Here is a 14,738-nt window from a genome sequence, read left to right as displayed (position 1 = left end):
GGTGAACTGGATTTGTTTTCCCCACTCCTATACATGAAGCCAGCTGGGTGACCTTGGGCTAGTCACAGCTCTCTCAGCCCCACGTACCTCACCGGGTGTCTGTTGTGGGGAGGGGGAGGGAAGGTGATTGTAAGCCGGTTTGATACGCCCTTAAGTGGTAGAGAAAGTTGGCATATGAAAACCAGCTCTTCTTCTTTGAACTGCACAGGTGACAAGGGAGACGGAGGGATCCCAGGAAGACCTGGCCTGCCAGGTGAAAAAGGAGCAAGAGGCCCATCAGGAGTAGGATTTCCAGGTGCTCCAGGGCCTCCAGGTATGCCATGAAAAGAAATTGGCCATTTGAAGGGAGTTATACGAAGTGAACAGAAGCGTGTTTTAGAACAGAAGGAACTCCCCCTCCCCAAATACTCACAGAGGTGCTATCTCCCTTTACAGAGACCCTGGTGATGTCTGCTTTGAGCCTGTGTAAGGTTGCCAACTCAGGGTTGGGAAATTCCTAGAGATTTGGGGTAGGGCCTGGGGAAGTTAGGGTTTTGGGGAGGGGAGGGAGCTCAGCGGGGTACAGTGCCATAGGTGCGACCCTCCAAAGCAGGCATTTTCTCCAAGGGAACTGATCTCTGTAACCTGGAGATCAGCTGTAATACATGGAGCTCTCCAGTCCTCACCTGGAGGTTAACACCACTAACTCTGCACCATGGGAGGTGATCACAAAGAAGAGAAGCCGCCATCTTCCTCGCCATTCAAACATTCCAGGTGTAGGTTAAACTTTGGTGAGCAAAGCTTAACTTTCCACTTGTGACCAGCTCTTGAGAGGCAATTACACGATCCCATGGATCACATTTGCCACAACTCATGATCTCAACAAGCACGGGAGTGGGGAGCCATCAACGGGAATAAAATAAGTTGGTTTACATTACTGTTTTCAAAAGAAAAACTGGAGGTGGCGAGCAGGATCGGTGCAAAGATGTGCTCGGTCTCAGCAGGGAAACACAAGTGGGCCTCCTTATCCCTCCCTCCATTTCCCCCTCCTTCTGGAGAGCCAGCGCGGCGTAGTGGTTAAGAGCAGCGGACTCTAATCTGGTGAACCGGGTTGGTTTCCCCCACTCCTCCACATGCAGCCTGCTGGGTGACCTAGGGCCAGTCACAGTTCTCTCCGAACTCTCTCAGCCCCACCTACCTCACAAAGTGTCTGTTGTGGGGAAGGTGATTGTGAGCCACTTTGAGACTGCAGAAGGTAGAGAGGAGCAGGGTATAAAAACCAGCTCTTCTTCTCTTCTTCTTCTTTTTCCGGGCAGCTGGGTGGGCTGACTGTGAATGACCAATGGAGTTGACAGCAGGGAAGGCAGAAGCTGCTCACAGTTGGCTGGCAGAACCCGCCTTGCTGTGGCTCCCTCTCCTGCTGGCAGAGTCTGTCCAAGGACAGGAGTGGCCAAGTGAGGCCGAGATCGAGGTCTCCAAGTCTGGCGGGCTCAGCGCTATCCGTTTTGGGAAATGTAGGGTTGCCAGGTCCCTCTTTGCCACCGGTGGGAGATTGTTGCGGTGGAGCCTGGGGAGGGTGGGGTTTGGGGAGGGGAGGGACTTCAATGCCAAAGAGTCCAATTGCCAAAACAGCCATTTTCTCTGGGTGAATTGATCTCTATCGGCTGGAGATCAGTTATGGAGATCTCCAGCTAGAACCTGGAGGTTGGCAACCCTAGGGCCATCATCGGCCTCTGTTTCCCCCTACCTCACATCAAAATAATCCCTGGCATGGATTTTATTCCCCTTTGGGGATAACTGTAGGCATTCAGCATGACCTATTAGTATTATTTGAGTGATTATGTATTTGGCTTTGCAGGTTTCCCGGGTCAGCCAGGCCCACCTGGTCTAGCTGGGGAGAAGGGCGATATTGGTTCCAGTGGGTTACCTGGTGCACCGGGCTTGCAAGGCCCCAAAGTAAGTGCCAGCTACTCGGGCTAGCTTGGGAGAAGGGCAGCTGCTATAATGACCGCTTAGACACTCACCACCCTCGCCTGGCCACTGATCTGGAGAACCGGGTTCGATTCCCCACTCCTCCACATGAGTGGCGGACGCTAATCTGGCGAACTGGATTGGTTTCCCCACTCCTCCACATGAAGCCAGCTGGGTGACCTTGGGCTGGTCACAGCTCTCTCAGCCCCACCTACTGCACAGGGTGTCTGATGTGGGGAGGGGAAGGGAAGGTGATTGTAAGCCAGTTAGATTCTTCCATAAGTGGTAGAGAAAGTCGGCTTATAAAAACCAACTCTTCTTCTTCAAGGTAGAGTGTTTGTGAACATTCCATAACGTCCTAACAGCTTAGCAAATGATTCATCCAGGATGGGTAGAGGGAGCTTGCACGTGATAAGCCAGTTTTTAAAATTTTAGTCAAATTGATCATGTTGCATCTTGTTAGCATCGAACTGGAGGCAGCTTTGAAACCTTTATCTGAGGCGGTCATGGTTGGTCCTGCCATCACCAGTGATTTGTTATTCATATCTTAAGGGTGACGCTGGAGTAGGTCTCCCAGGTCAGAAAGGATTTCCTGGCCCAAAGGGACGAGATGGACTTCCTGGACCAAAAGGAGATCGAGGGCTACCTGGTTTATATGGAGAAAAAGGATTCCCAGGTGTGCCTGGGCAGCCAGGTTCCCAAGGTAAACTCCTATTCTACGACTGGCTAACGTTGTTCTATGGTAAATTTTCTCTGTGTAAAAATGCGACGGAGGTGAACTTTGTAGCCACCTGTCAGCTGACTGGCTGTATGCCTAATTTTCTGAAGTTGAGAGCGTAGATGGAGTATGGAGAGTGAACAACAAATACAATTTGTGATGATAACAACCCCCGAGCCTTGAAGAGATACAGGCTGTCCTGAGAGAAAGAGGAGATGGGGGGGGGGGCAGAGCTTTAATTGCACCTCATCTGGGCTGAGCCCCACTGCCTGCTGGGACTGGAAAACATCCCTCTGTCATACGGGTATTGGGCATAGGGGACCTTCTGATGTATCAGACACAAGATGGTATACGGGAAAGGAAAAAACAATAAGAAGAATCAGGTCGGCCAGGTGGAATCACAACAGCATAGACTATGCCAATGATTTATTTCATTTAGTTAATTACAAAAATTTTATCCCATCTTTCTGCCCAATCAGAGTCACCAAAGCCCCTAAAGATTAAAAGCAGAACATTATAAAACATCATAAAGCCAATTAAAATCCAGACCTAAAATCCATACATAAAAACACAGGAACAGCAATTAAAAGGTAGGACAGGAAAGAAAAGAGAATGCCAGATAAAACAAAACAAAAAAGCCTTCATCCCCTAGCAGAAGACAGTGATAGAAAGAGAGGGAGTTCAATAATTTTGGTGCCCTGACCGAGAAGGCCCTGTCTCCGGTTGTCACCTACCTAACCTCAGAAGACAGGGGCAATGAAAGCAGAACATCAGAAGATGAACTTAGCAGTCAGGTAGGTTTGTATGGCAGTACGTATGGCCTAAAAGTCTGCTAGTCCCAAACCATACAGGGCTTGAAAGGGCAGGAGTTTGAATTGTGACCAGAAACAAATTGGGAGCCAGTGTAAATGGGCAAGAACTGGAGTGATATGGTTACTGGCAGCCCACTCCTGGTTGCATCATTCTGTACCATTTGGGGTTTCTGGAACTTTTCAAGGGCAGCCCCACATAGAGTGCATTGCAGTAATCAAATTTAGATGTCACCAGGTCATGCATGAAGGCCCGCTGGGAACAGATTTATGAGCCCTTCTAGGATTCTTCTGGATTACCAGGTCCACGGCCCTCAATTTGCAAGACCTGAGCAAGGCTGTTAAAGATAGGACGTTTTGGAGGACATTGATTCATAGGGTCGCCATGAGTTGGAAGCGACTTGACGGCACTTAAGATACACACACCCCTGATGCTTTTTTGTGGCGCTGAACATCTGAGGGACGGTTTTCCTGCTGCGATTGATCAAAGGCCTCCTTTGACTACCTGGGACAAAAGATACTTGCAAATGAACTAATGTCATCTCCAGCTTGATTTGATGGCTTCATTGCTTTGATTTTGAATTGAACTGTATTTTTGTGTATGTTAGCCACTTTGATAGAGCCCCGTGGCGCAGAATGGTGAGCTGCAGTACTGCAGTCCAAGCTCTGCTCACGACCTGAGTTCGATCCCGACGGAAGACGGTTTCAGGTAGCCGGTTCAAGGTTGACTCAGCCTTCCATCCTTCCGAGGTCGGTAAAATGAGTACCCAGCTTGCTGGGGGTAAAGTGTAGATGACTGGGGAAGGCACTGGCAAACCACCCCGCAAAATAAAGTCTGCCTAGTAAACGTCGGGATGTGACGTCACCCCATGGGTCAGAAATGACCCGGTGCTTGCACAGGGGACTACCTTTACCTTTTAGCCACTTTGAAGACCTATAGTGCAATCCTAAGCAGCGGTAAGTCTATTTAAGTCAATATCCTTAGAACGGCGTGATTCCGCTTAGGCGAGCAGTACCGTAAGCCAAAAAGCAGGCAATCGGTTGAATATGTATAGATGGTTAATGTTGTTAAATTTTCCATTTAGGTGACCCCGGTCCTTCTGGATTACCAGGTCTACAGGGATCTCCTGGTGTGCCAGGAATAGGTCCCCCTGGCCCTCCAGGTCCAGCAGGGCAAACCGGACCTTCAGGACCAATCGGTAATTTGCTGGTTTATTGTTTCCTTTTCCACTTATATTTGGAATAAGACGCATAGGCTGAGTGCTTTAAAACCAAGCATGTTGGTTCGTATTGCCACCACGCTAAGCTCTTCTTGATAAGCTACGGACGTTTGCGTTTCTTAATATTTGCCGTCAATCTGGACATGGTGTAGCGATGAAGAAGGGCTGCTTTTGAAAGGCTTGGATTTCTTTCTTTCTTTCTTTTTTAATTGAAACATAAATGTGCCAGCAATTGTTTTGAGGAAATCATAGCTTGGCTTTATTATTATTGCATGGGGTTGGAAGTGCAGATTCCTCTGAGGAAATTGTTACATTATAGGGGCTTTTCTTCCATTAATCAGCAGCCTGACATGTTGTAAGGGGAACAAAAGTGGAGATGGTGAAAATGCTTCAAAAATGAGATTTCTTTTTCTAGGCGCAATAGTGCTGTGTGCCACCAGCTATGTTGAATGTAGGAGCTGCTGTGTGTAATTATTCTCTTAATTATTCCAGGATCTCCAGGAATAAAAGGAGAGAAGGGCTACCTCGGTGTCCCTGGGCGAGATATGCCAGGGCCACGAGGAGATAAAGGTAGCCAGGGAACACCTGGCCTGCCCGGTTTGCAAGGACTGCCTGGTACACGTGGCCCACAAGGACAGGAAGGGAAGCCAGGTTTCCCAGGTACTCATTTTGCCTTCTCATAAATGATAAGTCAACAAAAAACGCAATCGTGCTGAAATATACGTAGACTGTCAAAAGCAAACTGCAACTATGGCCACAATACAACTTGAATAATATAGGTCCTAAACAAGCCCAAATTGAATATATCAAAAAGGTGCATACTACAACAACGTCACAAATTCATTCAGAGCTCTCTTGCCCGACTATGGAAGGCTTCTAACGTGCACCTTCAGAGTGTAATAGAGAACCATAAACCTGAAGAGTTATTATAAGCGGCCGGAAATAAGGATTTAATCTGAACCATCGCCTGTAACAGCGTTAACAGCTTTTTGTCAATTTCACTTGGAATGTGACTGAAGAAATTTCAATTGAAATAGGAAATACCGGACTCCTATCTCGCAACACAATTGATTTGCAACATAATTGAACTGTTATTGAATTTGTTGATGGATCATACAGTGATAAACCGATTAGCATCACGTTGGAAGAAAAATTTCTGACTGGCCCTTTAAGAACATGGAGAGCCAGCATGGTGTAGTGACTAAGAACGGTGGTTTGGAGCGGTGGAGTCTGATCTGGAGAACCGGGTTTGATTCCCCACTCCTCCACATGAGCGGCGGAGGCTAATCTGGTGAACTGGATTTGTTTCCCCACTCTGACACACGAAGCCAGCTGGGTGACCTTGGGCTAGTCACAGCTCTCTCAGCCTCACCTACCTCACAGGGTGTCTGTTGTGGGGAGGGGAAGGGAAGGTGATTGGAAGCCGGTTTGATTCTGCCTTAAGTGGCAGAGAAAGTCAGCATATAAAAACCAACTCTTCTTCTTCTACAAACAATGCTGGTTCAAAGCGCTGAACGCAAGTCTCTCAAATCGTCTTACATCAGTTTATATGACGAATACCTATTCAAGGAAAAGAAATTTAGAAGGCCGAGTTGAACGGTGGTTGATTGGTTTTTTTAAAAAAATATATAATTTAGACCCAGGGGTGGGATTTAGGTCGTGCTTGGCACTGGAAGTTAGTTGGACAGAACAGCTGTTGGAGGACAATGGCATTGTGTCATTGTTTGGTCACAGATATGTAAACAATTATTCCAATTTGGTTTTAGGAATCAAAGGAGAAATGGGAGTTATGGGAACCCCTGGAACCCAGGGTCCTTCTGGCCCTATAGGATCTCCTGGACATCCTGGTGAAAAAGGTAAGAATTATTTGTACATTGATTGGCTGAGTGAAGTCAGGTCTCTGGTTGAACGCAACTGTTCATCATTCCATTGTTACAGTTTGTGTGTTTCCCTGTAGCACGGTGACTCCGTTGAACACTGAGGTAGCGTGAAATTTGGTATGAACATTCAGGTTGCAATTCTGTCTGAAATCTGAAACGTAGCTTGAGCTGCCTGCTGATTTTCGAAGGGTGGGGGGGAAGAAAAATGATAATCAAAAGCAATGTCCCATCTCCCTTGAAACTTGAGACATCACAATCAATCCCAGTTCAGTTTTCTGGGGGGCAAGAAAGATGTAAAGCACAACACAGTGCCTCTTGAAGACTGAGATTTTGGAAAGGCAGTTGGTGAACATATTCTCGGTGGTATTCCCGGTTTCACAGAAAAATGAACTATGGGCAAAATTATACCTCGTGGTCACAAGAGCATGAAAGCATGCGCTGGAGAAGGTCTGGCTGATGTCAGTCAGTAACTTTACTATAAATGAAATGGATAAAGGTCAGGCGTCGTGACTGGGAAATCCTGATGAATGAGCCCCTTGAAGTGGGTGGAGCTGGAATTTCTTGTTTTAAAATCCCTCTAAAGGTGGATTGACAATAGAATGGGGCCGTGTCTCAGTGGTAGAGCATCTGCTTGGTGTGCAGAAGGTCCCAGGTTCAATCTTCGGCATCTCCAGTTAAAGGGACTAGGCAAGTAGGTGATGTGAAAGACCTCCGCCTGAGACCCTGGAGAGCTGCTGCCGGTCTGAGTAGACAATACTGACTTGATGGACCCAGGGTCTGATTCAGTATAAGGCAGCTTCATGTGTTCATGTGTATACAGGCACTCAGTATAGAGATCACTGTGGTGAATCTGTGCAGATCATAAGGTCCCTATCCTTTCTGAGCCTGTGGAATTCTGACTAAAGATGGTGGGCGCAACCACAAAATTGCCGCCGCGGGAGGTGGACCCCACTACAAAATTACTGCCACGCAGAGGAAACCCATGTGCAGGGGAGAATGGGGATAATTTAAAAAATACACTGGGGAAGAGGAGTGCGAGAGAATAAAACCAGCACTGTGGTAGCAGCAGCCACTGAAACAACGCTATTTTAAGCTGTCCAGACAATCAGATCTCCAGTGGCCAGTCAGAAGCCCTGCTGGGCAAGTGCCCCAACCACTTGGTGGGAACCAGAAAAGGTATCCGCGCGCATTATGATGCCCACAGGCACCATGTTGGGGACACCTGCTATGAGGTATGCATGCTGCCACCGGTCGGAGTGCTTGCTCACTTTGGCTGGATTCCTGCGTACATTTCTGGATTTACATCTGTACAAACAAACAAAAAAGCCTTTTGGACTCCCAAGGGATTATTGAAAAATATCCTAAAAAACAAAAACCTAAAATAATACAAAGGGAAGTAAAAGTAAATTCACTGAGCAATGCTAAATGAATCCAGTACAAATAAATTGCATTCAAGTGTGGAAAATAAAATCAGGTAGTTTACAATAAGTTAAGATTGTTCTGTTAATGTAATGAACTTTTGCAAGTTTATATAGCAGGCTTTCCAGTGGATTGTAAAAGTGCCTCTACCACCCTTCCCCCAGTGTATGCGGTCCTCTTGGGAGGGGGGGTCTGATGTTCAGCGCACATGTGTATTGCAGGTGAATCCGGTTTTCCGGGAGTGCCTGGACCCAGAGGCGGCCCTGGTTTCAAGGGTGAAAAAGGCGAAAGCGGTCTGCCGGGAGAGCCAGGGAAAATGGATCATGTCGACATGGAGAGCATGAAAGGGCAAAAGGGAGAACAAGGAGAAAAAGGTCTGCAAAGCTGAACAGCATCTTCTGCAGGGCACGGTCACGTGTAGATCACCTGTGTTGGGTTTGGGTGGTGTTTACCTCAGTGGCAAAGCAATTTGTCATCTGTGGGGGAGATTCTGCTGGCCGGGTTTACGGCCGTTACTATTATTTTAATGTCATCTTGTTTTAAATTGCTCTGCTTGCTGTGTTTTAATTATTTCTTTTAATGTCTTATGGTTTTCGTTGATTTTAAAGGTTGTAACCAGCCCTGAGCCTGGTCGGACCGGGAATGAGGGTGGGCTATAAATGCGAATATGAATAAATAAAATGAGCCAACCATTTAACTTGGACTTTAATTGTACTTTCCAGGTCTTCAAGGAGCAATCGGAGAGAAGGGGACTCAAGGAGATCCTGGCACAACAGGCGTGCCAGGGAAGGATGGCGATCCTGGTTTACCTGGCCAACCAGGTATGACATTGCTTTCTTCCCAGCACAGCTTCTGGCTACCACAGCCTAAAGCTATTCTACACGTCAGTGTTGCTAAGGACACTATATATAATATGCATGTATAGAAGAATGAACTTTATCACAGTCCATCTCAATGAGCGATGTGGATTAATCTTACGTTTAATGCTTCCTTTCCCATCCAGGGTCCAAAGGGGACCCAGGCTCTCCAGGGTACCCCGGCGAATCAGGATCTCCCGGGCTGAAGGGAGCAATGGGAGAAATGGGCCTGCCAGGTAATGTTAACTTTTCCGCTTTGTTGTCGTCTAAGTTCTGTTGTGTTGGTAGTACCCAAAACATTCAGATGAAAATTCATGTTTAGCAAAGAATGTAATGTAATATCATGACAACTTCTGTCTTAGGGCACTCGGGAGAAAAAGGCGTGCAGGGGCTTCCTGGTGATCCAGGCATACCAGGGTTTCCAGGACAGAAAGGCATAAAAGGGGAGAAAGGACTGGCCGGACTTCCTGGAATCGGCATCCCTGGGGCTCCTGGCGAAAAGGTATCCCTGCTCCTCCGTTTAGTTATACTCAGCTTCCTAAATGATAGACCAACTCCTCTGCTAAATGTATTTATTTCTAATTCAGTGGGCATAACCCCCTAATTTAACAGGCACAAGTCCCATGCTGAGCTAAGGGGAAGGGCCGTGGCTCAGTGGTAGAGCATCTGTTGGCATGCAGAAGGTCCCAGGTTCAATCCCTGGAATCTCCAGTTAAAGGGACTAGGCAAGTAGGCAATGTGAAAGACCTCTGCCTAAGGCCCTGGAGAGCTGCTGCCAGTCTGAGCAGACAATGTTGACCTTGTTAGACCGAAGGAGGGGCTGTGGCTCAGTGGTAGAGCTTCTGCTTGGCATGCAGAAAGTCCCAGGTTCAGTCCCTGGCATCTTCACTTAAAGGGACTAGGCAAGTAGGCAATGTGAAAGACCTCTGCCTAAGACTCTGGAGAGCTGCTGCCGGTCTGAGCAGACAATACTGATGTTGATGGACCAGGGGTCTGATTCAGTATAAGGCAGCTCCGTGTGTTCAATGTGGTTTTTAAAAACGTTCTATACCAGAAGTCAGCATATGTGCAGATATAAAGGGTTCAAATAATGGATTCTTTAACACTAGAATGCAATTTAGTATTTATTACAGGAAACTAATTTCTGCCTTATACTGAATCAGACTTTTGGTCCATCAAAGTCAGTATTTACTCAGACCGGCAGTGGCTCTCCAGGGTCTCAGGTAGAGGTCTTTCATGTCACCTACTTGCCTAGTCCCTTTAACTGGAGATGCCTGGGATTGAATCTGGGACTTTCTGCATGCCAAGCAGATGCTCTACTATTGAGCCACGGCCCGGCTCCTCTTTCCCTGGCTCTTAAAGCTCCTCACTCACCTCCCTGTTGAAATCCCTGGCACTTAAGTGACCCTCAACACGTAACCCCTCCTTCTCTGCTGCCAAATGTCCTCGGAAGGGGTGATTTGTGATGAATAAGGAGCATGCGAAGAGATTCCTCAGCTTCCCCCCTGAAACTCTGCCTCAATGGCTGCCACCCTTCCCACCATGAAATTTGAAATTCAACATGGGACTGAGAGCTTCAGGGGAAAACGATGGGCGGGGTAGAGTTAGCACCTACATCCACACCTGTTTCTTCATTACCAATTAACAGCTGTATTGTTGTTGTCATTGTTGTTATTGTTGTTGTTTCCGGTTTTGTTGTTGTTACCAAAATTTGTATCCTACCTTTCAACATTTACCTGGGCCACTAAGGCATCTAACAATTTAAAACATACCTGATGGAACCTCACTTTAAAACCATTAAAATCACACACCCAAACTCTCATCATTAAAACAGTTAAAAAGCAGAGTTTAAAAAGCATACAAACTATAAAAGCAGTGGTTAAAAAAATGGATTAGGAATGGGTAATCCTTGAGGGAATGGCAAACAAAACAAATATGGTTACAGGCCAGAATGATGAATGTTATAAATATGCCGTTTTAGAATTATGCATTGTGATGTTTGGCTGGAGTGAGTCACTTTTAAAATAACTTTACTTTACCAGACCCTCCTCCTCTCAATTTTGTCACTTTCCTGCCTTCCCCACTGCACCAGGGATTTCAGCAGAAATAACGCCAGGTAGGTTTTACCACTGTGTTGCACCTTGGATCAAACTGGATCAACCCCCAGCACTCAGCTGCACTTCAGTAACACACACTCTCTGTTCCAGGACAGTAAAAGGGGATCTGATGAAAAATCTACACTATCCTTAAAATCACTCTCCGGTTGGGCTAACCCGTTCACCAAATTTTTATCTCCCCCTCTTTATCTCCAGCTAGGGTTGCCATAGGCCTTCTGGGGTGGGCAAATCTCCCACCTCCCAGAAGGCATTGCCAGCTGGGAATCCAGTGGCCAACAGAAGGGGAAAAAAGGTTTTAAAGGCAGAAATGACATCACCCCTTTCTAGGAACTGATGGAAACGACTGTAAAACCATGGAGTTTCCAGCAATTCCTAGAGAGACGTGACATCACTTCCAGGTTTTCCCGGAAGGGACATCATGCCATCACCAATGACCACTCCCCCGCTCTGCCCCCTGTCTCCCACTGGCAACCCTACCTCCAGCTGTCAAAAATCCAACCATCAGTACTTAACCGACTCTCTGCTTCCCGGCACAGAGCTCCTATCGGTTGCTTGAGCTCTGCTGTCATTGGCTCTTCTGCTACTGAGTGATTGTTTTTTCTTCTCTCTCTGCCACAGAATTCACAGAATTAATTCATAATTCACAGTCTTGCTATTACTAGTATGTGGATTTTACTATTGGTTCTTCTACCCCACAGGGAGAACAAGGAAGGTCAGGTGTTCCAGGCCTGCCTGGGGAGAGAGGTGAAAAGGGTATTGTCGGACTTCCAGGTATTCCTGGTTTTCCAGGTTCCAAAGGGCAGCCGGGTCTTACAGGTGTTCCAGGTAAGCAACTGAAAGCCTTTTAAAAAAACAACGGTGTACTAAACCAGAACTAACACTACCAGATTCTCAAACGATACAATGAAACCGTGTGTATGTTTGTGTTTTAAAGGTATTCCAGGATCACCAGGAGAAAGGGGTGAAAAGGGATTACCCGGCTTGGCTGGTTTTCCTGGCTTAAAAGGACAAGCAGGTAGGAGTTCTATTTTAACAATATCAGGAATACCGTAAGAAAGGAGGGTCGTATCAATTTGGTTTGATGCTGTTTTTCTCACTGTGTGCTGCTAACTAGGCCTGTGGTCAGCACAAGATCTATCCAGACAGGGCACGTTCCTGTGCAGCCAAGAGGGTTTTCTGATGCGTACAGTGGGGGCGTTATCTGTCAGTAAGGCTTTGTTCGGCTGGCCTCTTCGCACATAATGCTTTATCCTGAAGGATTTGCCTCCTAGAGGTGCACAAAATGTTAATCAGCATCAGCTGTTCTGGTCAAATTGAGGAGGAGGAGGAGGAGTTGGTTTTTATATGCCAACTTTCTCTACCACTTAAAGAAAAAATCAAACCAGCTTACAATCACCTTCCCTTCCCCTCCCCACAACAGACATCCTGTGACATAGGTGGAACTGAGAGAGTGTGACTAGCCCAAGGTCACCAAGCCGGCTTCATGTGTAGGAGTGGGGAAACAAATCCGGTTCAACAGATTAGCGTCCACTACTCATGTGTAGGAGTGGGGAATCAAACCTGGTTCTCCAGATCAGAGTCCACCACTCCAAACCACCGCTCTTAACCACTACACCACGCTGGCTCTCAGCAAGTGATTTCTAGATCCAGTTTCCATGAACTCAGGCATGGATGCCCTGCGAGTGAGCAGAAGGATAGCGAGTTATGGGCTCTTTAGGAAATTTTGCACACAGTGACTTGCGAGCAAACCACACAGCAGGACTACGGCAATTCATCATAAGTCTAGAATAATTCTAGGCTGTGTGGACTGGCCTGTAGAATCTGTTCCCTCTCTCGGTCTTTTCAACGCTGAGAATTAGACATTCTCAACACCTATAAAAACAAAACGAAACCCAGAACCTGGAGGCTTAAGTTGGTCTTTTTGGTGTTTAGGCGAGACTGTTAATAGCTTAGTTAATTTGTGGCCATGGTCTTCACCAAAGCATTTTCCCAGACAAAACATGGTGCGGGGAAACAAATCCAGTCCACCAGATTAGCGTCCACTGCTCATGTGGAGGATCGGGGAATCAAACCTGGTTCTCCAAATGTTATCTTTGTTTTAGTATGGTGCCATTAAACTTGTCTTCGAAATTCCATGACGTTTTTAAATATGCTACAACTGCAGCCAGAACGGTTCTGGCAAGAACTTGGAAGCAAACCCATATACCCGAAATAGAAGACTGGAAAGAAAAATTGTTGGAATATGCCAGTATGGCTAAAATGACTTTTGAGTTAAATCCAAAATTTAATGAGTCTATAGAACAATTTGTTGAAAAGTGGGCGCCATTTTATACCTATATGAGTTGTGGTTAACCGAATGAAGGACGCCGGCTTAAATATCCACAATATGCTATATCTTATTTAACACGTCTCAAATAACTGTTAAGTAAATTTTGGGTTTCTATATAATAGATTAATAAAGTGGCATAAGTAGACTAACTGAATGATATTTTACAATTATTCTCAACTTAGAGAATGTATTACAAAGTATTACAATTGATTAAAATTTTAGTTGTATTTAACTGAGTTTATTATCTAATAGAAATTGCTGTATTGTATTGTTTTTATATACATAACGTTTTACCCTTCCCTTCTTTTTTCCTTCTGTACCCTCCCAAATATATAAATAAAAACTTTAATTAAAAAAAAACCTTAACTTAACGGTAGTGGGAGTGCCCTGTTATTCTTAACAGCACAGGAAGAGAAAGAGTCCAGTAGCGCCTTAAAATTTCTGGCCAGGTATGAGCTTTCTGAAGTATCCAAAGAAGTGAGCTATGGCTCACGAAAGCTCATACCCTGCGAGAAATTTTATTCATCTTTAACGTGCTACTGGACTCTTGCTCTTTTCTGCTTACTAGTGACAGAGTAACACGGCTACCCATCGTGATCTGTCTGCACAGGAAGAGAAATGCTGAAACCTCTATGATGAAACTCTCGATCTTTTGCAGGCGAACCTGGGCGCCAGGGACTTTCTGGTAGCCCTGGAGAAAAAGGACAGCCCGGCTACGATGGAATCCCAGGCACCCCTGGGGCAAAGGGGGACCCAGGTAAGCCATTTCCATCCTTCTATCTTCCTGTATGTAAGATGTCATAGTAATTGAACACTCACTGAACTCTCTAAGTGACTGAGCACTCTAACCAGTTAGTCTCCACAGATTTCCTAAGATTTTTTAACCATTATTGAAAAGTTACAAATCTATGGTGATGCCACACATGGAATACTGTGTACAGTTCTGGTCACCAGACCCAAAAAAGGATATTACAGAGCTTGAGAAGGTGCAGAAAAGAGCAACCAAAATGATCAGGGGGTTAGAGCAACTGCCCTGTGAGGAGGGGTCAAAACACTTAGGGCTGTCTAGCTTGGAAAGAAGGCAACTGAGGGAAGACATGGTAGAGGTCTACAAAATTATGCATGGTTTGGAGAGAGTGGACAGGGAGAAGCTTTTCTCCCTCTCTCATAATACTAGGACGTGGGGTCATCTGCTGAAGCTGGAGGGGGAGAGATTCAAAACTGATAAAAAGGAAGTATTTATTCATGCAACACATAGTTAAATTGTGGAACTCCCTGCCCCAGGATGTGGGGATGGCTGCCAACTTGGAAGGCTTTAAGAGGGGAGTGGACATGTTCCTGAAGGAGAGGGGTATTCATGGCTACTAGTAAAAATGGATACTAGTCATGAATGCATAGCTGTTCTCTCCAGGATCAGAGGAGCATGCCTATTGTATTAG

The 14,738-nt window shown here is 46.1% G+C and overlaps 1 protein-coding gene across 1 annotated transcript in view; it reads left to right on the top strand.

Moving 5' to 3' along the window:
* Positions 1-14,738, top strand: part of COL4A1 (collagen type IV alpha 1 chain) — a gene marked incomplete at its 5' end in the record, with an annotated part of 385,843 nt that overhangs the window by 352,016 nt on the left and 19,089 nt on the right. The window contains 13 exons of the mRNA XM_056856619.1: positions 209-313; positions 1,838-1,935; positions 2,503-2,653; positions 4,563-4,676; positions 5,190-5,357; positions 6,464-6,553; positions 8,218-8,370; positions 8,719-8,817; positions 9,000-9,089; positions 9,216-9,355; positions 11,669-11,795; positions 11,905-11,985; positions 13,958-14,056. Of these exons, the coding sequence (XP_056712597.1) occupies positions 209-313; positions 1,838-1,935; positions 2,503-2,653; positions 4,563-4,676; positions 5,190-5,357; positions 6,464-6,553; positions 8,218-8,370; positions 8,719-8,817; positions 9,000-9,089; positions 9,216-9,355; positions 11,669-11,795; positions 11,905-11,985; positions 13,958-14,056 (1,515 nt within the window). The remainder of the gene's footprint in view (positions 1-208; positions 314-1,837; positions 1,936-2,502; positions 2,654-4,562; positions 4,677-5,189; positions 5,358-6,463; positions 6,554-8,217; positions 8,371-8,718; positions 8,818-8,999; positions 9,090-9,215; positions 9,356-11,668; positions 11,796-11,904; positions 11,986-13,957; positions 14,057-14,738) is intronic.

Source organism: Euleptes europaea, chromosome 10, assembly GCF_029931775.1.
Source record: "Euleptes europaea isolate rEulEur1 chromosome 10, rEulEur1.hap1, whole genome shotgun sequence".
Lineage (NCBI taxonomy): Eukaryota > Metazoa > Chordata > Lepidosauria > Squamata > Sphaerodactylidae > Euleptes > Euleptes europaea.
This window is presented reverse-complemented; position numbering and strand designations above follow the sequence as displayed.